The sequence below is a fragment of the Protobothrops mucrosquamatus genome, unplaced genomic scaffold (genome assembly GCF_001527695.2).
Source record: "Protobothrops mucrosquamatus isolate PMUCROS unplaced genomic scaffold, P.Mucros_1.0 scaffold1292, whole genome shotgun sequence".
NCBI lineage: Eukaryota > Metazoa > Chordata > Lepidosauria > Squamata > Viperidae > Protobothrops > Protobothrops mucrosquamatus.
In genome coordinates, this window is record NW_015387495.1 from 382,458 (window position 1) to 406,047 (window position 23,590).

General features: G+C 42.6%; 1 protein-coding gene across 1 annotated transcript; it reads right to left on the reverse strand.

Moving 5' to 3' along the window:
* Window positions 1–3,387: 3,387 nt before the first annotated feature.
* C1QTNF1 (C1q and TNF related 1) lies at window positions 3,388–17,475 on the reverse strand. The gene is made up of 4 exons (XM_015821272.1): window positions 17,438–17,475; window positions 14,618–14,759; window positions 9,118–9,245; window positions 3,388–3,938 (listed from the first exon to the last, which is right to left on the reverse strand). Exons 2-4 carry the CDS (start codon window positions 14,746–14,748, stop codon window positions 3,388–3,390), a joined length of 810 nt encoding a protein of 269 aa, XP_015676758.1. The 5' UTR covers window positions 14,749–14,759; window positions 17,438–17,475.
* Window positions 17,476–23,590: the final 6,115 nt, after the last annotated feature.

Here is a 23,590-nt window from a genome sequence, read left to right on the forward strand (position 1 = left end):
GGTCATGGTATGGTTATGCAGATACAAACATGGATTCCATGATTTACAATGATTTTTAACATGGCGTCATGAGCCATCTCCACTCATTGTTTCAAACCAACAATGTAGGCAAAAGACCCTGTATAAGAAGATTACTTCAGATATTTTCTGAAGCTGCTGGTAGCCAACTAATAGCAAGCAATTGTTTCATGCATGAAACAATTGCTTGCTATTAGTTGGCTACCAGCAGCTTCAGAAAATGTCTGAAGTAATCTGCTTATACAGGTTCTTTTGCCTACATTGTTGGTTTGAAACAATGAGTGGAGATGGCTCAAGAAAATAGGAGCGCATCCATCAAAAGAAATAACGAAGTCAATAGATTTAGTGTCCATATAATGCATCTCCACTGTAGGTGGTATGTTTATGTGTGTTGTAAAGCTGATTTCTCTCCTCTGGAAGCTGAAAAGTGACTGGGTCCAGTACAGGTAGTCCTCGAGTTGCGGCCACAATTTAGCCCAAAATTTATGTTGCTAAGTGAAATGTTTGTTAAGTGAGTTTTGCCCCATTTCACAATCTTTCTTGCCAGTGAAATCACTGAAATTATTAAGTTATTAAGTTATTAAGTGAATCACTGAAATTATTAAGTTAGTAACATTGTTGTTAAGTGAATCTGGCTTCCCTATTGACTTTGTTTGTCAGATGGTCGCAAAAGCTGAACACATGACCCCAGGACATTGCAACCGTCATAAACATGAACCAGTTGCCAAGAATCTCAATTTTGACCCCGTGACCATGGGGATGCTGCGTCAGTCGTAAGTGTGAAAAATGGTCATAAGTCACTTTTTTCAATGCCGTTGTAACTTTGAATGGTCACTAAATGAACTGTTCTAAGTAGAGGACTACCTGTACTGATGATCACTGACACAAATTAAGAATGACTCATGCCCTTTACTAGATGACTCAAACCTTTCACAAAACTGTCTTTTCCTGATAGAAAATTTGATGTCCATTAGAAGAAATGAGCTATTTCAGCAACAATGGTGAACAAGGGACTCAGCAAACTGGAACACAGTATCTAGCCTTGAAGTGAGACTCAAACCAGTCATTTCAGCCTTTCTTTGTCCTACATCATCTCAGCCATTACAGTTCTGCTCATTAGTATCCCTCATTGTTTCCCAGGTCTTCCCCCTCTCAATTTCTAAAACTATCTTCCAAAATGGGTGCCCAAAAGAGCTGAGTTGTATGGTGCATTTGGAGACTGGATGAAGGCATAACAAAGGCTGAGTCTGTTATATCTCAGGATATACTGTGCTGTTCCAATCCTTCAGCCAGCAGAAACTTCTATAATTTGTCTCTCTAACATCACACTAAGAGAGAAGATTGGGGGCTCCAGATGGGGGAATGAATACACTTCAAAAGAATGGAGAAGGGAGAAGAGTGGGTAATATTTTGGAATGTGTAACATCTGTGGAAACTGTGGCACTGTCAGGAAAAAAAAATGCAAGCAGCAGAAGATGGGAAGCAGAGCTGGCTGAAAAGACTGCATGTGAGAACGGCACAAAAAAGACAGTGAACTCGAAAGGCAGTTAAAGCATTAAAAAAAATCCACAGGAAAAGTGTATGTATTTACTTGGTATAAAGGGGTTTCCACATGGAAAGGGGGCTGTAGTGCTTCTATGCCATCAAGCATGCTCTCTGCAAATCAGAGTGGGCAAAGGAGGAGGCAAAAGAGAGGTCTTTAAAAATGGAAATACGCTAGCAACACCTCCCTCTTTGGAACAACTCAGAATCATTCACACTCATTGCGGTCCTGGCTCACCTGCGCCAATCCTTGGCATATAGTCTTAAGAAGGTGGAGTTCTTGCTGCCTTCCCAGACACAGGAGCAGCCAATCATATTTCTCTGCCTGCGGGTTGAAAGTGGATCCATTCATGACCACCTTGAAGCTCTACGCCAGGACTCCCAAATAAAAGGAAAAACGGGAATTTGCTTCCACTCCCCAGCCCCCTCCGGCGCCAAAAGTGGGGAAAGATTCAATGCCACCATCATTATTGTCATCACTGTAGTCATGATCATTACATGGAAAGTGGGAAACTGCTGAAGATTTCTGCCTCTTCGTAATATACACGGGGTCTGCATTGACCCAGCACAGCAGGAAACTTATAATTAAATTGACCTTCTGTGCAGCAGGGGACTAACCTACTCTCTTAAGAGTGCTAAACCCATTTATAGCAAAAGCCTGTGTAACACCCAACAAGCACTTTAAAAAGATGTTACACAGTTAGATACCTCTGATTGAAGCCAGGAATTCAATCTTAGTTCTTCCCCGCAACCCAAGTCAAAATTACCACGGTGGGCAGTGCCCAAGAACTGTCGGAGAGGGAGCATGCTTGCAACAGGAGAGAGGTAGTGGTTTGTGGAACCAGTGCTTTAGCATTATGCTTTTTAATGCATCCCCATCAGATGCAGATAAACAGCAGTTTCTGAATAAAGAGGTCAGTTAACAAGGCCTTCCAAAAGAAAGAAAAGGTGTAGTTTTTTCAACTAATGTTAAACTGAATAATAACAAGATTTTTATTATTAGGTAGTGTTAACACAATATCCAGCTAGGGGACAGAAGAAGGCAGAGGTCCACTGCAGAGAACTCAAATATCTAAGAGGTTAAATGAAAAAGAGAGCCTGAAGGACAGAAGTCAATGAGAAAAAAGGCATTTAAATCATATACATAGAGGTTCAAATGGGGGCAAAGAAACACAAGCAATAGTGGTATCTAGCACTATCTCTCAGGGAGCACAGCTGAGCCAGATGGAGAAGGTTTGGAAACAAATACAAATGAATGGTGGAGGTTAAAGTCAATATGGACATGAATTAGAGGTAGTGCAATTTCATAGCTGTGAGGGAGGAGATTCCATCAGGACAGATGAAGTTCAATGCTGAGCAAGGGAAAGACCAGAAATCAGATAATTGATACAACAGAAAAACTCCTAGCTTATGGCAGGCCTATCAGAACAAACATTAAGTTATAATCTGGGAAGATACGATGTTTGATCAATGAGATTCAAGGTAAAATAATAAGAGTCAATCTCCAATTTGGGATCCTCAAGATACGTTGGATTACACCTTTCCAAAGTCTCAATCATAACTAGACTGAAAACTGGAACTGGATAATTCTAGCATCTTGGAAGATCTAGTCCATCACATTAGGAGAGCACCAGGTAAGGCTGATGTAGAAGAAAAGCCATGTTTATCGAAAAGAGATATCCTAGTTTAGAATATCTCGAGGTCCGAGTTCTGTGGGTGCTTTCAGTGCAAGCGAGTGCCTCCCCCACAGCGAGTAGTGCTAGAGATCAGCAGAAAAGGGGACAAGACAAAGCTGATAGGAACAAGCTGTCCCCCCTGCTAGTTGATTCAAGGCTCTGAGCTGGGCTTAACTAGATACCCACTGAAGGTGACGTAGGTGTCATATTCATCACTGAACACAGCATTGTCACGTTCACCCTTGAAGAGCCGTATCCAGATTTCATCCTGGTCCTGCAGCTCTATCATGAGGCTCTGGCTCTGCATGATGCTTCGGTCACTAGCCTGTGCATATAAGATGGCTGCTTCCTTTGTGTTGTGCATGATGTGAAGGTAAGTCTCCTTCTGGTTCCAAGTATGCACGTTGAGATTGAAGAAATATACGCCTGGGACGTAGCAGTAGAACTTGCCCATAAACATATTGAAATGGCCATAGAGGTTCACAAATTCAGTGTCAAAGACGAGTATCTGGTAATAGTCGTTGCTATGCAAGGGTTTCCGCCGACCCACCGAAAAGGCAGCATAGTTGGTCTTGCAGCTCTCTCCTGGTGATCCCATGTTGCCCTTTTGACCCTTGAAGCCCGTCTCACCCTTCTTGCCTGCTGCACCGGCTTTTCCCACCTTTCCTTGGAAGCCACGATCACCACGGTCCCCTTTCTCACCTGAGAAATAAAGATGTCATGATAGATTGCAGTTTTCTCCAGCTGGTCTGCCTCCCTCCCCGGAGATGTGTGGGAGGTTTACCCTGGCTGAGGATTAAGGGTACTAATGTCCAATCCATCTGGAGGGAAGCAATTGGTGAAGGTATACTTTAGGAACAATTGAAGAGAGATAACTGCAAGGATAGTTGTAGTTTATAGGACCACCAAAGTAAGAGAACAGATCTCATAAAGTACAATGACTTTCTGGCTTCAAACCAGACAGCAGAAAATGCCCTTAATGTGGAAAGTATCCAAAATGCTTTGGGCAACAAATATTGATCTGAATCCTATTTTTTTTCTTGTCACTTTACAATTTCTTCTTCACTATTTACATCTTATTTCTATTACTGTGATAAAAAAAAGGATGGCTGATTTCTTGGCTAAACATCTATTTATACATTTTAATACAACGGGGAGATAAATAAAGAATCCATGCATCCCCCTCGTGGCAGAAAACCTTGAACTGAAATGGCGCCAGTCAGTCCATTGCTATTCCTTGCTGGCTTACCATTTAATAAAACTATATACCATCTCCAATCTTGTGGCAGGGAAAAACCACTACATACGGTGTCCTTCCTGGCCTAAATTTCAGACACATACATATGTGGTAAAATACTTTCTCTTGCATAAATGAAAGTATGTCTGCTCTGCAAAGTTATCAAACTGATGAGTATTTTTTTCTATATTAAATAGACTTGCCCCTGAATTTTATGCTAAATCAGTTTAAATATTAAATATGGAGCAGTAGTTTCTGTTTTATTCATTAGATAAAATGTATAACATACTCATGTAATCTGAATATGTATCTATATAAATAAAAATGTAAATGTTCGTTTGTTCAAAATCTTAAATCTCCGAAAGTTCTTCACCGATTGCTTTGAAATTTTGACACAACGTTCCATTCGAATACGCGTGTGTTTTTATATACCTACTATTATATAGATGTCACACCTGTGTCAGGTAAAAACATGCTTTTTTTGAAAAACAGCGCCATCTGTTGGACGTAAAAGCAACACACGCTGATATGCCATTTCAATTTAAGAGATTGCAATTCCCAATTCGATTGGCGTTTGCAATCACCATCAACAAAGCTCAGGGCCAATCTTTAGAATTGTGCGGTTTAGATCTAGACACGGATTGCTTATCACATGGACAATTATATGTTGCGTGTTCTAGAGTCGGCAAACCAGACAGTCTCTATATCTGCACAGACAATGGAACAACAAAAAATATTGTATACCCACAAGCATTGTGAAATTAAACATATTACAAACGTGCACTTTCTCTTTTTTTTCTTTTCCATTTAACCAGACTGAGCCACAGCAACGCGTGGCCGGGTACAGCTATCTGAAAATAAATGTTCAAAAAAAGGTGAAAGTTTTCAGTTTTGAATCTAGAATGGTCAAAAGACTTGGACTGGAAGAAAATGGAGAACTGTACAATGAATATACATTATACTTATAGAGTAACTCAGGTGAAGAACCTCTGGCTCATAGGCCAGATGCAGACTGCAGAGTCTCCCCATATGATTTGGTTGGCCTCTCTCCACTACTCCCCAGTCCTGCTAGGAGCACTTATATTTGATTTCAACTGAATGCTTTTCCCAAATGAATCTGCAGTCAGCAGGGAAGAATAACTGCAGTGGCCAAGGGGCTGGAATTGTGTTATGCATATATGAATGTTATAAACAATATGTGCATCCCCGTGTGAGAGAACAAAAAAGTTGGACTGGAAAACCTTCCATTAATTCAGTTTAAAGATTTTATCAAACTTACTTGCACAGCAAGGGGGTGGGGGCATAGATTTATGTGGACAAAGGTATGGACATACACATAGTTATTAAGCCAGGCTTAACCCAGTCCTTAAATAAAATAGCTAATTTTCAGTCTTGCTTAGCCTACTTTTATAGGCTTGTTTTATTTTTATAATAGTGGACGCCTACTATGTATGCTGCTTTGAGACCCTGGAGGAGTAGCATGATATAAATTGAAAAGTAAGTAGAGGAAATACAAATATCAGTTACTGGTAGAAGATAGAAGAGAAACTGTGTGTAGGATGGAATGTGAGTAAAAGGTTGGTGGGGCTATGAAAGAGTGTGGGCACAAAGGTTTCTGCCTATGGCCACTGTTGCCCAACCCAACATTGGTTTCTGGGGTTTATTTTTCCTTTGAAATCCCAGGATTCAGGCAGCCCCGGGGCCTTTTCTGATGACACAACCTCTCCACCCTCTAAATCAGTCCATGTCCTAATGCAACCTCTGGTGTCCTAAGTCTGACTCAAGACTAATTGTCGGATTCCTTTGGTCTCCGTTAAGGAAGGAACTTGGATAAAATTGCCATAACAGTTCCTTCCAGCCAAGGAATTTATTTAACCCCACAACTTCTCTCTAACCTAACTGTCTAGATTCTGCAAAACCCAAAGGTTTGTCCAAAGACAGCCTCTCCACACTGTGGTTAAAACTTAGGAGGGATAGGACTCCAAAAGCTAATTCTCCATGGCTTCTGGAAGCCTATCCCATTTCTGTTCCAAACTGGCAGCTAAATGGCTTGGGTCAGATGGGCAGGGATTTCAAAGCATGATCTGAGCTGCCGATGCCAACTAATAAGTTGTGATTCTGTCCCTTATGAAATGATGGAACTTAGAAATGTTAGGGCATATCCTAGAGCTCTCTGAAATTTATGCACTTTGAAATTCCCTCATGAATTAAGAGATGAGGCAGCTGCAATATTGTTAGCTTATTCGCCCTCTGGCTGCGCACTATGCTCCCTCCCCATCTGCTTCCATAGGCAGAACTGATGTAATAATCTAAGACAGAATGGAGGGAGGCCACCCTATGGATGGAACAGATTCTGAAAACCAGGTGAAAATGGATGGAGAAACCCTGGCTGTCTTACCCCCTGATGTGAAGGATTTACAAGTATAGAACTGATTTTAACACGAGGCATTTTATGTCCGCTTCTCTCCTCTGTTCCAAAGTTGATCAAACAGCTGTGTTCATTACCTCAAAATGTAATGCTGCTGCTGAGTTAAATATCTTAAAGGGGATTCAGCAAATTAATGGGGATGCGGCTATCCATGCCTACTAGTCATGATAGCTCTATTACCTCCCTGATCAGAGCAGCTTCTCAATCCTGCAAAAACCAACTGCTGGAGAACAGAAGTGGGGAAATCTCATTTGTGTATGAATCAAAAATATTGGATAGGAACAGAGTCCCAGCTCAATATGCCTTACTTAGATCCAGTACAGCTATATTTATGTTCTCATTTCTCTGAGCCGGTGTTTTAACTTCTCATAACGCTCCAGGGCAATGTTATGCTGGGGACATTGTAGGAAATGTAAATGCTGTTCCCTCAGGCTGCCCCAACCAACTCACCACACAGCCTTGGGACAAATCTACACAACTGCCTTATACCCGGGTGAGGAGAGCCTACTAACTACTTCCAGAGGGCATGTCCACATGCCCCTCTTGTATCTCACCATTCACAGGAGGCGGCTCAAATGTGCTTTTCAGTGCTTTGTTCTGGTGTTTTTCTCTTATTCTGTCTCCAGATGCTGTGTGTGGAAAATAAAGGGAATACGGATGCACATGGGGGAGGCAGCCTGAAATTAGGTATCCTGTATTGACAAAATGGAGACTCAAGTTGGTTCTGCTGGCTTCCTATCCATGATGATTTCTTCTACCCCTCAATCTTCTTTCGGCTCCATGGGACACCAGACCCAACTACTATAACCTCTTTTTTTAGTGGGTTGGTCCACCAGTGGATTGGTTGATTTAGTGAGTGTGAAACCTTAACTAATCCCTGGCATAAGAGAGATTACTCAAAGTATTATTGAAAGGACTCATTTTTTGTACTTCCATAGCTTGGATGGTAGGGAATTACTTAAGCACTTGCTCCTAATTTCCTTTCTTCATACAATTTTCTTAGAGTATTTTTTTTACTAAACATTTTATTAAGATGTAAAGTAAAATACAAAGCAAATAGTAAGATACAAGGGGGAAGAAAAAGGGAGAAGAAAGGGAGGAAAAAGGAGGAATAATGAAAAAAAAAGATTGACTTCCGACTTCCCCTGTTGCAGTAGAATAAAGCATTAACGTCAAGCCTCAACTTTTTATTTTTTCGCAATAGTAAAAACTAGCCATTTCTGTAACAACAAATCAAATCAATCTAATCAGTGAAACCCAAAATCAAAGTTTCATTTTTTTCCACCTCAAGTACAAAGTCCAGAAGCGGGCTCCATGTAGAAATGAAGGTACTTGTATTCTTTTCTTTAATCAAAACAGTCAATTTTGCCATCTCTGCCAGCTGGCAGAGATTTTCTTAGAGTAATTTATAGCTTTCACACCAATCCCCATGGCTAACCCCCTTTCTCAAACTCCAATTCTTCAACAGCATTTATCCAACAACTGCATTTTCATTGTATAACCCTGAATGATCACTACATGGCAACCAAGAGAGACAAAAACTCTTTGCTGCCATCTAGTGGTTGATATGTTAGTCAACTGGTTGACCTGTACTTTCAAGTAATTTAAAAAAAAAACCAGTCAATAACACCACAGGAAAGAAATAGGGAGGAGTGTATGGAGTACAGTAATCAGAGTGTTGTGCATATCCATTGGAGGAGGCTTTTCATATGATGGATGATGTTGGGGAAGCTTGGATGTCAATCAAGAAAACAGCTTATCACAGTCCTTAGGATGTTGCCCATTAAAGCTATATGGACAGCAGTTCCATAAGGGCATGTGTAGGGGCAGCAAGATTTAGCACAGCATGATTTCCTGCTGGCTCAGGGACAGGAATACAGCAAAACAATTGGGTGGTTGTGGCCTTGGCATTGGAGAGAGGTTAGTCAGAGGACATTGCCAATTTAAAGACTTGAAATAACTAATAGCAGGAACAATACATGTTTTTCCAGGATGACAAAGAAAAAAACCCAGATCTTAGAAGGGCAAGCAGAACATCTCCAGTCCAACTGATCATGGATAAACGTACACGATACTCTAATATCCATGATAACTTTCATGTTGCCCACAGAAGTATGTTTGTGATGCATGTTGCTCATGGATTAATGGATGGCCAACCTTTCCCTAAATCTCACATTTTGAATCCGAAACAGCACAACTGGCCCAGTGGCTCTTACCTTTCAGGATGGTCATGTTGATCTGAGGCACGGGGTAATACATGGGATGTGCTGCAGGAGGATCACAGCAGCGAACACACTCCGACCTTCCTGGCTGCTTGCTGTGTCTCTGATAGCCATATTCAGTTCTGGGAGGCAGGAACAGCATAGACAGAGTGGTCAAAGGGCCAGAACTGGGAAAGGAGACTCAGCCCCTGAGTTTTACTACTATAAGCCCATCCTATTCCCCAATAGCATTGTTTTACAAAATATGAAAAGTTAAATGTAGTTGACAGGAATTATTGAGAGCCCTGCCTGGACAACTTATGGGCAGCAATCAGCAAATCCAATCCCAAGAAACTAGGACCTAGCACAGTTGTCTTCCCCAATCCTGCAAACTTGAACCCAGACTTTAAGCCAAGATATAATAATTAAATGTGCAAGTAGGTCACTGCCTCCAACTTAAGCACCAGAGAGCAAAATGGCAGAGAAATGGAATATTATGTGAAAGAATACCTTGGGAGTAGAGGTATGTTTGGATTATAATTATAATTCAATCCAAACTGTGGCAGGTGTCCTTTGGCAGAACCCAAGAACTGTTGAGGAAAAACTTTAGTCTGCATTCATTTAACTATTAAAACATCCAAGGAATAAGTCCTTGTTGAAATGGTCGAGGTACTTGTACTTCAAAACTTTGGTACCTAGTGTATCTTGGAATCTTGACTATTTATGAAACTATAAGTGCTTAGTACCAGTTTTTGATCCAGGATTGTGTGATTACAGCTTTTGAATTGTCATTTGAAAACTGGGATAGTTTTTTATTACTCCAATTCAAGACAAAGCCAGCTTTCAACTGACTTGATCAGTTTACAGTGAGATTCAAAATCATTTATGTTATTTTTTTTTCATTATAGTTACCATGATTCCAGTCCCAATCATTTAATTTGTTATGACTGAGAAAAATATGTGTATCCTATAGACCAGGGCTTTTCAACCGGTGGTACACATACCACTGGTGGTACTTTAGCATCTGGCAGGTGGTATGCGACCCCTAGCCAAGTGTAATGGGGGCGAGAACAAGCTAAAGCGGCATCGCGCAGGCCTGGAGAAGATCAGCTGGAGCCACAGGGCTTGGCAGAAGCCCCAGGATCTGCGTGCGTGGCTGCATGCTGGTTGGAGTTTCCAGTGCACCTGGAAAAGGAGGAGGAGAAGGGGGGAGAGAGGAAAAGCTATAAAAGGAGCAGGTTTTGGCGGGCGAGAGAAAAACACACACGGAGAAAGAGAGAATAGAAGAGGCTTTTGTTAGCAAAGAGGTGAGGAGAGAGAGAGAGTGGCCTTTGCAAGCAAAGGGTGAGTGAAAGAGTGAGAAAGAAGTTTGTGCGAGCAACATGTGAGTGAATGAGAGCGAGAGAAAAGCTTTTACGAGCAACGTGTGAGGGAAAGAGCGATAGAGAAGCTTTTGCGAGCAACGTGTGAGTGAATGAGAGCAAACGAGAGGCTTTTGCTAGCAAAGGGTGAGGGGAGGGTTGTGAAAAAGAAAAGAAAAGGCATTGGCTTCTGAGTTCCACTGTTGCAGTAGGAAGGAAGCATTAACACTGAACCTTAACTTTTTACTTTTCCATAATATTATAAACTAGCCATTTCTATAACAACAAATGAATCTAACCAGTAAAGCCCAAACTCCCCCCTTTTTTTAGTCATCAAGTTTTTGACACCTTGCTAAGCACTGGTGGTACTCGAATATTGTCATATCCTAAAAGTGGTACAATCTGTGAAAAGGTTGAAAAGCCCTGCTGTAGACAAACTCTCCAGCTACTTCCAGAATGATATGTATGAGGATGCTATAGGATTGCCTAATAGAAACAAGGCTACACATTCTTTTAATTAAACAAGAGAGCCATTTTGGTGTGGTGGTTAAAGTACTGGAGTAGAAACCAGGAGATGGGAGATCAAGTCCTCACTTAGGCATGGGAACTGGATGGGTGATTTTGGGCCAGTTGCTGCCACCAAATAGGGTTGTTGTTGGGAAAATAGGAGGCGGGAGCATTATGTTGGCTGTCTTGAATTGTATAAAATAAAGGTATAATAAAATGATAATAAAGAAAAGATTGTCACAAAGTACCTTCTTATAGGTGTAATTTAATACATTTAGCAATAATTTATCAGCTGGAAAGATATTTAAGCATGGCAAACAAACAAACAAAAACCCTTGCAACCTTCCCATCATTTTCCTCCTCTTTTTTCTTATAAAAACAACAATCTATTAAGGATGAGAAAAACTGAAAAAGTGGACAAAAAGAAAAACAAGGGAGGGGACGATTGTAAATTAAAGCCATCAACATATCGCCTCCGTTCAATAAATTTCTTATCTATAATAACTGCAGCATAGAAGTTCATCTACTTACATTTTTTCATTAATGAACTTTAGGGAAATTTAGCCCCTGCTATAGAAATACAAAAGGTTGCTAGCATGACTATCCATTTTCCCAAGTCTCTGTTCTATACATTTTGTTGCAAAGTAAAAACCAGGATGTGGCATTAGAAATCATGGCCTTGGATAAGACATGGCCAGTGACCTGAACCAATGTGTACAATGGGGTTTGCCAGGTTTTTCAGTTGTTGTGCTAAACAACTAGTGAAGAAAGGCTCTAAATACATCTATGTTGTATAAGCTACCTGAGGAGGACACCTGAAACATTATTTGCTTGTTAGAAGAATATGCCACCTTTCTTCTAAGACCTTCTTTAATTCCCCCCCCCCACTACAACCCTGTGAAGCTGAAAAAGAGTAAACTGCTCCAGAGTCATCCAGTGAGATTCCTTGCAGAAAACAGACTTGAATTTGAGTCTTCCCATAGTCCAAAACCTTCACCTCTAGACTCCTTCACATTGCACGGGCTTGCAAAGCAGAGATTTGGTGAAACACTGACAGGGATGATTTGGGAATGGGGAAGGGAGAATAGTAAGGCCATTAGCATGGCGAGGTTCCCTCCTCATCCCAGATCTTTTTATGAAGATGTGCATTGTGATAGAATAGACAAAATACAGGAAACCAGAAGTTGCCTTCAAGCTTTAAGTTTTTATTCAGCTGAACAAAGACGGGCTTCTCTAAAAAGAAAACCCCAAATATCAGAAAAGCCTTATTTTTATACCTTCTTTGATTACATAAGCAATTCACCCGGCAAAGCTGACACATATAAGATAAAGACTTCCCCCTTTAAGGCTGGCACACTGTAGATAAGAAGGAAGAAAGCAGAAGTAACTAGAAATGTTCCCTTTTGGGTGTTCCCCCAAGATACCATATGTTCCTTTTTGGATGGTTTAGGTGTTTCCCTAAGACACCATATGTTCCCAGGCGAGTTAGGATATTGGGTGTTTCCTTTGCTGTCCTTTTATGACCCCGCATTCATGGTTCTGCAAGTAGCCAGAGAGAGCGGGGCCATCTGCACGTATTCACAATTGATACTCTCCCCTAAGTCTGGGTCAACAATTATAGCTATTGTATACATTATAACAATCAAACAAAGAAATTCTAGCTCTCAGTTCCTCCCCAGATTCATTAAAAATGAAATAGAATAGACATTTTATGGAGGTGGGAGTGGAAACAGATCATTGATTGACCAGTCTGAAAAGACGACTTATATGAGGAAATAGAAGGGGAACTTATCAAATTTGCAGACGATACTAAGCTGGCAGGAATAGCCAACACCCTGCAACCCAAACCCCACTTATTTATCGTCGGGTGCCGGGTGGGTGTGGCCCACTGGGTGGGTGTGGCTGCAGTAGTCATGACAGACTGGGTGGGCATGGCCGGGGTGGGCATGGCCACCTCGATGTTGCTTATGGGGAGGGATGCCTGTGGGGGCCGGGCAGGGTTGAGGGAGATCCAGTGGATCTCTGGCAGGTGGGATGGTGGGCAGGAGGCTCATCCTGTAGGGTGAGGTGAGGCAGGGGGCAGAGCAGGGGTGCCATTGCTGCAGGGCAAGGCAAGGTGAGGCAGGGGCCGGGGCGGCTGCTGCCTGACACCATCGAGCGCATGGGGGCCAACTGTGTCCATCAGCAACCACAACCTGCCAGTTCCTCAACCGGTGCACTCTGGGGCTCTGCAGACCATTGCGAATACTGGGCCAGCCCTCCAGCTACAGGCGAAGAAGGGGAGGGGGGATCTAGTATACCGATTTCTTACCACTGCCCGGCTTGTTCCGCAGCATTGGGCAGAAGGCGGCAAATGGCTGGTTTCGGCGTGACGTGGCTGTTTGCCACTGGCCGTGGTCATTTGCCGCCTTCCACGTCGCACCCAATGCCGCTGCCATAAGGCCGCGGAACAAGCCAGGCGGAGGTAAGGAACCGGTGTACCGATTCCTTACCTCCACCCGGCTTGTTCCATGGCCTCATGGCAGCGGCATTGGTCAGGAGGCGGCAAATGGCCAGTTTCAGTGTGATGTGGCTGTTTCCTACCTCGCCTATTGAGCCCAATGCTGCTGCAATGCAGCTCGGCCGTGGAACAAGCGGGGCAGTTTCCCCCCTCACCTGCCCATTCAGCTACAACTTTGGTGGCTCTGTAGGCAGAGCAGCGAAGTTCTCTTCTCTGACAGAGAAGAGAATTTTGCAGCTCTGCCTACAGAGCCACCAAAGCAGCAGGTGGAGTGCTGGAGACTCCTGAAGGGAGGGCGCTGAAGTGGGCGGTCGGGCCATTGGCAAGAGCAATGCAGTTGAGCGGAAAGCGGCTTCGGAACAAGCGGGGCAGGTAAGGAAAGAAATCCTCGCTCCCCCCCAAAATTGCCTTTCTTTCCTTACCTGACTCCCAGCCCCGTGCCGTTTCTCCTTCGCTATCCGCCACTGCCACGTGAAAAGAAATAAAGGGTTTTTTGGGGGGGAAAGGTCAATCAATTCCAACTTGTCGTGAAAGATCGCGAAGTTGGAATTGATTGATTGACCTTACCTGCCCTGCTTGTCCTGAGGCCATTTTCCGCTCAAAGAATACAGAGGCACTCAACATTTCTGTACCATTTTCTAGGAATGATCAGGCCAAATTAAGACTGGATGGAGGCTGGACAGCAAAGGAGTTCATTGGTGTGGATGCTAGCGTTAACAAACACGGCCCTTTCCAGTACAGAGATGCCTAGAGAATGTTCACTCTGATTAAACAGGATCCTTAATTGTGTTCCTATGATTCAACCATTAAGGATTTTTGCAGTCATTTGCACCTCCTCCAGAGCCATTTGCACCCAGCAGCCTCTGGCTTAATTTAAAGTGGGACAGAGTGAGTTAATTGTGCATAAACTGCACATAGAAGATGCACATTAATGAAGTTAATTGGGCATTGAAGTACAACCATGAAGTGTTTTCTTCAACTGTCAGCAGTTCTGGTTAAAAGTTTTACAGTTCTGAACAGCTGACCAGATATGTGGTCTATTTAAACATGGTCCCTTGTGATCAGCTTCCGTTATTCAAGAGAGCAGGCATGTGTGTGTGTTTGTGTGTGTTATTTATGACATATTGGTTTTATTGTAATGACTCACCTAGACGTATGACCCCAGAGTGGTGGCCGCGTGGGCACTCCGGGCCTCTCTTCCGCCTCTTTCTCATTTCCTGAAGCCTGGAATAGTAGGCAGATAAGCCAAAAAGTACTGTGTGCCAGCGGTCCCTTCATGGCGTTGTGTCCTGTTGGAGAAAACAGGCCGATAAAACTGCTGGAGATGCTCAAGAGGCAGGAAATTAACTTCCTTGCTCACCATTCATTTCTGCTGATTCTCTGCCAATGCATAGGAAATAGAGCCTCCCTTCCAGAGCAATATTCAATCAAAAGCACTAGAAATACCAGTTGTGAGGCTTTGTTTGTACTGCTGCACTCAAAGGATAACGGAAGATTCTTGTTATTGTACTATCCCAAATTGTATGATTATCACAGGGCTGCTGGTGGAATTCTCTGGGCTTGTGATGCTGGGGGATTTCAATCTGCCTTCTTCAAACGAAGGGTCAGAGATAGACTAGTAATTCATGGCCACCATGAGAATGTCCAGATCACTGAGGACCTGGCTCATAAAGGAGAGGGAGGACCTATACCAGACATGTCAAACTCGCGACGTCACGTGATGTCATGCGACATATCGGAGCTTTTTTGCCATTGCCGGCAATGGGGTGGGCACGGCTCCGGTATGATGAAACCGGCCCGCGGGCCGGCAGTTTGACACCCCTGACCTATACGATCACTCTAGGTGTCTAACAGAAGCATTCAGTTTCCAGAATACAGTTAGGGAGTTTCCTGAGATTCTGACTGGTAGTTCTGTTGAAGCTTTAGTCACCTGCTGGAATGAGGCAGATAAAACCTTGGAAAGGATTGTGCCTATGCAGTCTCTCCCTGTTTGTCAATCCAGGGGGAAATCCTTAAGTTTACTGAAGAGCTCTGGGAGATGAACTGACTTAGAGGAAGCCTAGAGCATTACTGGCAGAAGACTGAGTGAATCTGACCAAACATGAATAGCAACCCACATTCAAACCTACACTGTAGTGGTAAAAGTATCAAGTCATGATCATTTCTCTGCTTGTGTTGTCATACAGCAACCACTCTCAAAATAATATGGACCCTTTTAGGGAAAGATTAGTAGAAGACCATCTGCAAAAACACTGTGAATAATTTTCTAGACTTCTGCTGGACAAAACCAGTCTGAGGGCTCAAATACCAGCTGGACAACTGCTCCCAAGATGAGACTGTGTCTTGTGAGGTTATCTGGAATGAGTTTAAATCTACTGGTCTAGAGAAAGCAGACAAGATTCTCTGCGATATCAACTCTGCCATTTAGACTCTGGATCCCTATTCTTTCTAGTTGCGAATGCTTCCAAACTGGTGGCAGGAGGCTTAGTCAGAGTGGTGGTGAATCCAACTTTTGAAAAAGAACTACTACCAGAGCTGGTGATAGAACTTATTTTCAAGAAATCATCACTTGACCAAATACTAATATTACATAACCATCATTGAGTGTCCAAGCTTTCTTTCATAGATAAAATTGTTGAGAAGGGTAGTAGGAAAAATGAGCTGAGAGTCACTGCGGTTAAAATATGACTGGGGTGGGGGAGAGGGATGGTTCAGCCCACTTCCTCATCATCCATTCTTTTCCTCCTGCGAATTGCTTTTCCTCTACCTCTTTGCTGTGGAAAAAGGGAAGCTGGACATTCCAGACACATGCTTCCTAAATAACTTTCCTACAAAATGAGAAAAAAGACTCCTGAGAAAATTGAGATGGGTGTTTTTCTCCCACACATTGTTCTGCTCTAAAAATCTGTTAGAAAAACTGTGTCTGGGACATTTCAATGCAATAATGAAATTCACTCCCTCTTAATTGCCTTTCAGCCGAGTCTTTCAAGGCAAAATACATAGCAATGCACATAGCAGTATACAAATGTGCAGAGATTGAAAGCTTGCCCACCCTTAGTCTATAATAAGCCAAGACAAAATAGTACCAGACAAAATTGACATTTCCTAAAATCTGTGGTCAAAAGGCCCCAAGAAATACAGAATAACGGAGTTGGAAGGGACCTTAGAGGTCTTCTAGTTCAACCTACTGTTCAGGCAGGAAACCCTATACCATTTCAGACAAATGGTTGTCCAACCGCTTCTTAAAAACCTCAAAGGGTTTGGCATACCCACAACTTCTGGAGGCAAGTCATTCCACTGATTGTTTTAACTGTCAGGAAATTCCTCCTTTGTTCTAGGTTAGATCTCTCTTTGATAAGTATCCATCCATTGCTTCTTGTCCTGCCTTCAGTGCTTTGGAGAATAGGTTGAACCCCGCTTCTTTGTCTCAGCCCCTGAGATATTGGAACACTGTTATCATGTCACCCGTAGTCCTTCTTTTCATTAAACTAGACCAGGGATAGGCAACCTCGGCTCTTTTATGACTCATGGACTTCAACTCCCACAATTCCTGAGTCAGCTATGCTGACTCAGGAATTCTGGGAGTTGAAGTCCATGAGTCATAAAAGAGCCGAGGTTACCTACCCCTGAACTAGACATACCCAATTCCTGCAACCGTTCTTCATATGTTTTAGCCTCCAGTCCCCTAATCATCTTTTTTGCTCATCTCTGCACTCTTTCTAGAGGCTCAATATCTTTTTTATGCCACACAGCTAGCTCAAGATCTGGATCTACCAGATTTTCATGGAAATAGTGGTATCTCTTAAGAAAAAGAATAACATGGCATGTTGTCAAAGGAACACAACTGTAGTCCACTGCAAATAGAAGTCACACTTTTATAGGCCACATTTACACAAGCAAGCTCAGGTGTACTTCAGTCATCAATATATAAATTTGTAAATACTCTCATATTGATTAAGGAACATACCATTAACTGTATACTGTAATGCATTGATGATCAGAGTTAGCGATAACTGTTGTTTTGAAAGTTGTCTTCTAAGAATTTCCCAAAATTGAGGCTTTGAGGATAATGAAATGTTAGTCTTAATATAAAACTACAATTTTTCTGGCTGCTTATATGGACATCAGATTAACTAAATCATCGTAAAACATTAACATACATTCTCATGCCGTTTAAATGGTACTGTTCAGCTACTATGCATGCTTGGTGTACTTTGCACACACATATCATTTATGTCCTTACAGGGCAAAATATCACAAATGTTTTTTTTTAAGGTGCACTACACAGTTTACTCATTGTATAGCTTAGAACAACTTTTCTTACACATATCCTCACTGTATGACTAATCTTACACATGGGGACTGCATACTATGCAAAAATGCAGATAGGCATATGAACTGCAACTAGGAAATCAAGTCACCAGCAGGAAGAAAAAGTAAGAAGTATCCAATCCGAAAATGCATGCTTGTAAAATAAAGAAAATCCTGGCCATGAAATGGATTTGCAGAGGAAAGCACATGTGTCATTTATGCAAAGCCCTGATATGTGAGTAAGGTTTTCACATATTTAATTAACACCATTACTTCCTATTGTATTTCACCATGAAATTCAAAGAAGCAAAGAGTAGGTTCCCAGGGAGTTAATTCTCATTAATTTCAACAGGGAGGCTTTATCTGATGCCCCGAGAGCAGCATATATTAATTGGTGCAATTGAAAAAGTCTGCATATAGGTTTACAAGCTTCCATATACGGTAGCATCCTACGCAGAGGGGGAACCTGTTTCTTAGTAGCTTCTTCAAATTTCTCTTTCTCTGGACCGAACCCATCATAATGAGATGTGCTGTAAGAACTTCTTTGCTTGGCAGATGTTAAGTGGCAATGGTTATGACTGAGAAAGAGCTCTTGTTTGACCACCTTTCATAATTAATGGGATTATATTCAACTTCCATTGTACTTTCCTAAAGCCACTTGTCCCAAAGCCTTGGAATGCTGAAAACAAGAAATCTGAATAGATATACTGTGTCCATCTCTCATTCTGCCCTCAAAGTCTCCCACAAAATGTATGCCAGCAGTACTGCAGCAAATGGAATATCTAATTGATCTTGGAGAAAGAGAAAATCATCCCCATAAATATATGCTTGTCAAATAGCTGCTGTCTATTAAAAAGATCTGTATACATGCAAAGAGAGACAAGATGGGACAGGACAGCACCCAACAGGCCTGACCAATGTTGACTTGCATGGAGAGAAGTCCAGAAGTGCATACAAGGATGTGTTCTCAGACTGTGTTTTGTTTTTTCCGGTTCCCTCTGGCAACTTGCTATCTCCCAAGGGTCTGCTATAGCAGCCAGTAGTGCCTGGGAATATAAAGGCATCACGGCCTGCAAGAAAAATCTTCTCAGCCTTAGCAACTTTTAATACTCTGGCAAACACAGAAAGGACATTTGGGGTGAAGCAGCTACATTTCAGGAACTGTGTTGATAGGCATCAAATTCAAAGGGACAATTACTGTATCCCTTCCCCATGGCAGGGCATCTATTATGCATCCATGACTGCCCCAGCTGGTCCTCAGTTGACAATTCCTCAAAAGCAGAATTTGTATAAAACTAGAGGATGAGACTTGTCTGCTGTAAATGTGAACCTTGAATCACTCTGTACATCTACCTTACATAGAGATCTCTGACCAACAAAGTTACATAGTAGAATGGAGAGAGAGAAAAGCAACCTACCGGTATCTGTTATTGTAACAGAAGGCAGGCACTCCAGGCAGATCCCAGGCTATTTCCACCCTCCGGAGCATTTAAAGCATCACTGCCCAAGCTTTGCAGTGCATTCCATAAGAAGGACGCTCAAGAAATAACTCCAGGCAGAGTTGGCCATTCATCCCCCCTGTTCAGATTAATGTTGTCCCTTTACCTGCATGGTTTCAAACAGTTTTAAGTACCTACCCTTGGCACTGCCCAACTTGTTGGCACCTACCTTGGGGATAGGATGATAGGCTGCCACAGCCACTGCTTGTGTTTGTCTTTGGACGTCTACAGCATCCCCCTCCACGTAAATACTGCCCCTCCCTGTGAGAAGGCAAGAGAGGAGAGCCCAGCAGTTCCGCCTCTAGTCTTCAGATCTCAGGCGCCAAGCAGAAAGACGGTTTCTGGAAAACGGAGAGAGAGAAAGGGAAAGAAAGGGGCAGACACTGCAAGCCGCCAGCCCTCCTCCCTCAGTTGTGAGCACAGCTGCCATTAACCATATGTATGCCCAGCACCCACAGCTGAGAGAAAGAAGACAGGTTTCCTCTGCCAGAAAGTATCTCCAGATGTTAGGGACCCAGAGCCAAGAAGTGAAACATGGAAAGAAAGGAAAGGTAGTGTCACTGTTCACAGAAGTGGGGGAAAGGCACTTCTGAAGCCAAGGAGTCAGATACTATGATTCCTTTAGTGCTGTCTCTCTATATTATTACATAATCACTACTTTTCCCTGTTTTTCAAATGTGTCTGGCTTATTTGCTACAAGCAGCAGCATGTAAGTGGAGATAAGCAACATGCTTATCTCTACCAAGCAGATTCCTAGCAAGATCACCCTTTGCTTCAAGCTGCCAGCTCAGAACTCTTTCTCCCTTCTCTCCCGTTGATCCCAAATTTGCTTCTTTTACATACTGAATATAAATGTGAGTCAATGACCGATAAACATCCGCTGAATAATAAACTTGTACATCGTGATGAGGTTGGAAACTTGGCTTTTATCTGCACCCTGTAGACGTTTTGCTTCTTTTGACTAGTTAACTTCAGACAGTCAATGCTTTCTTAGTCTCGGGGGTCTACATAAATTACCCCAATACTAATACTTATAGCTAATTTAGTTGAAAGACTTTGTACAAATGGATGAAAAACCAAAAATGTACAAAGACACAGTAAGAAATAGAGACATCCCATCAGCTCTGCTATCAGCTAGCTCCTCCTATCCTTGACTTGTTCTCATTCCAGCTGGTCATAATTGAGACTCCTGTATGGTTTTAAGAACTGTTGGTCTGGATTTGGTTATTTTGTTTGTTTTCCCTCCTCAACCTTTTTTTTCTTTTGGTGTCATGACTTTTACATTATAAGCCTGAAGGGCGGAACACTTCATTTTATAAATCACATGCAAGGAACTCTGGGAGACTTTTCCGCAGACATAAAGGGGTTGAGGGAAATATAAAAAGTAAGTCAGAAAATGTGCTGGGAACCAAAATTAGGATAATATAGGAAAACACTAGAAAAACAGAATGTCAGAATCTGATGGAGGGTCACGTTGGTTGTCCTCAATCTGCCAGGAAAAACATAAAAAGCAAGGAATCCTCTGCAAGCAGCCAGCCTCAACTAACCCAGTCTGAGAGAAGGAAAGGGAGCAAACAACCTCCTAATTGTTTCCTTTTGGTCTTGGGCACAAATATACCAAGCCAGCATCTTCTTCACCCAGTCCTCTGTGGGAAGTCAGAAACCCCCCCCCCCCCCCGGAGAAGGAAATATTAAAAGGGGCAGAAAAATATATTTTTCCTCAAAGGGATTTTTTTAAAAGCAGAAACCAAATCTCTCTGGCCTCAAATCTCTGCCCCAAGCAAGAGCCAGTCCTATACAAATGCAGATGTAAAACCATCAGGAAGGTTGAAGCCAGGGAACTCAAGAAGACAAAGAAACTCTTAAGAGTCATTAGCCCAGCCCCAGGGAAGCAGGAGATGACTTTTGAGACATAATAGGACTGAACCACAGATACTAAGGCCTAGAAAAGCACTCAGACTCAGTTCAAAGTTCATGCCACAGGAAGAGGAAACTATTCCAAACAAAAAGCTAGAGAGGGTATAAAGCTACTGCCCATGTGCTCAGCCCTTCTCTCCTCTGCTCTTTCCTGCAAGAACCATCTTTCTGCTTCTTCAATAAACTGTAACCATCTTCCCAAAGCAGTCACCATGTTGCTTATTTATTCCCGGCTTGGATGAACCAGGATGAAGACTTACTTCTAACACCTCATTTCCTCATCTTGTTCTCATTTCCAAGGGCTCATCCCATTGACTAAAGATACTTTTAGCACAGCTTCTATAAGCCTGGTTATTTCCTCTCACCTCCATCACCCCCCCACCAAAACAGGAGCATTTTTTAAAAAAATGCCTTATACTACCTCTTAGCCACTTAGTCCAGCATTGCCTATTGAGGTTAATGATGGTTTTAGCTGGTGGCAGGAATTTCCCCTTATTGCCTTATCTACTTCCAGGCTTCTTCTAAGACAGTGTTTCTTAAAGTGTGGTCCTAGGAGCTCTGGGGATCCCCTAAGACTTTCTCATGGGTCTACAAAATCAAATTATTTGCCAGTCTAAGTTGAAAAATAATACAATGTTAAAATCCAATTAAATAATTGTGAGGTGTGCTCTGCAGGTTCTGAGGTTTTGCTTGATAAAAAATATAGGAAACCAGAAGTTGCCTTCAAGCTTTACGTTTTTATTCAGCTGAACAAAGACGGGCTTCTCTAAAAAAAGAAAAAGCCTCAAATATCAGTAAAGCCTTATTTTTATATCTTCTTTGATTACATTAAGGTGACCAACCATCCTCCTTTAGGGAGGACAGTCCTCCTTTTGTGAGTTCTGTCCTCCCTCGAAAAGTGTCCTCCTACATGTCCTCCTTTTCTATATTTGAAGACTAATCTGCAGGGCTTTTTTTCTCTCATAGAACGCTCAGAACGGTGTTCCAGCACCTTTTTTTGATGGGTTTTTTTTTTCAACTTTTGCATGAGCTGTGCTACCCCCCCTATTGGCTTTCGAAAGCCAATAGGAATTGCTGCTGAGCGCGCCAAAACACCCGGCTGGCAAACTTTGCACATGTAAGTTGTCTGCAGTGAAGGCGAATTGGCAGGAACTTTGCACCCCTCCCTGCTACCTAACTACACCATCTCCTAGTTAGTCCCAAAGATACCTGGAGAAGACTGGAGAGGCGATGCCATGGTAACTTTCTCTTGATCTTCGGCCCTGCTAAGGCAATAATGGCTGTGGGCGCAAGAAGCAGGGGTGGCGGGGCTGCTGCGGGCGGCGGTGTGAGGGGCGGCGGTGGCTGGCTGCCCCCCGTGCTGTGGGAGCCGCGGGGTCTGCTCTACACGGGTCTGTGCAGGGTGGGCAGTGGTGCTGGCGGGGCGGCTGCAGGCGGGGTGTGTCGACAGCGGGCTGCCCCGCTGGGGCCGGAGCCGGCGCAGCTGGTGCTTTGGGAGCCGCGGGGCCCACTCTACACGGCAGGGTAGCAGTGCTGGTGGGGCGGCTGCGGGTGGGGGCACGGCATGTAAGCATAATTACAATATAAAATGTTATTGTTACAAATGTTTTTTATTATGCATTTATCATATTATAGTGTATTCTGTATTATTGTTGCAATGAATAAAATGTTTCTTTTATTTACGATATTTTTTTCTTCAATTTATGTGTGTCCTCCTTTTCATTGTAAAAACGTTGGTCACCTTATTACATAAGCAATTCACCCAGCAAAGCTGACACACATAAGATAAAGACTTCCCCCTTTAAGGCTGGCACACCGTAGATAAGAAGGAAGAAAGCAGAAGTAGCTTTTGGACGTTCCCCCAAGACACCATATGTTCCCTTTTGGGTGGTTTAGGTGTTTCCCTAAGACACCCTATGTTCCAGGTGAGTTAGGATATTGGGTGTTTCCTTTGCTGTCCTTTTATGACCTTGCATTCATGGTTCTGCAAGTGGCCAGAGATAGCGGGGCCATCTGCAAGTATTCACAATTAACACTGTCCCCTAAGTCTGGGTCAACAGGTGCAGTGGCAGTGAATACATTAATTTTAAGTTTCAATATGGTAAATATTGATAAATATATCAAAAGTTATTTGGGGATCCTCCAGTTTTTAAAAGGGGGAGTAAGTCCTGAAAGAAAAAAGTTTTAAAAAATACTGTTCTAGAAAATGTGCCCTTATATTTCCTACATCTCACTATTTATTATTATATCCATTGCTTTTCACAGAACAGAAATGCCTTTTCTGTTTGACAAGGAACTTCTGAAGATCTAAGCAAGGAAGACTTACTAAAGTCCTATTGACTTGCCTATTTTTTCCATTGTTCCTTTGCTAGTCAAGAAATACACTGCACTGT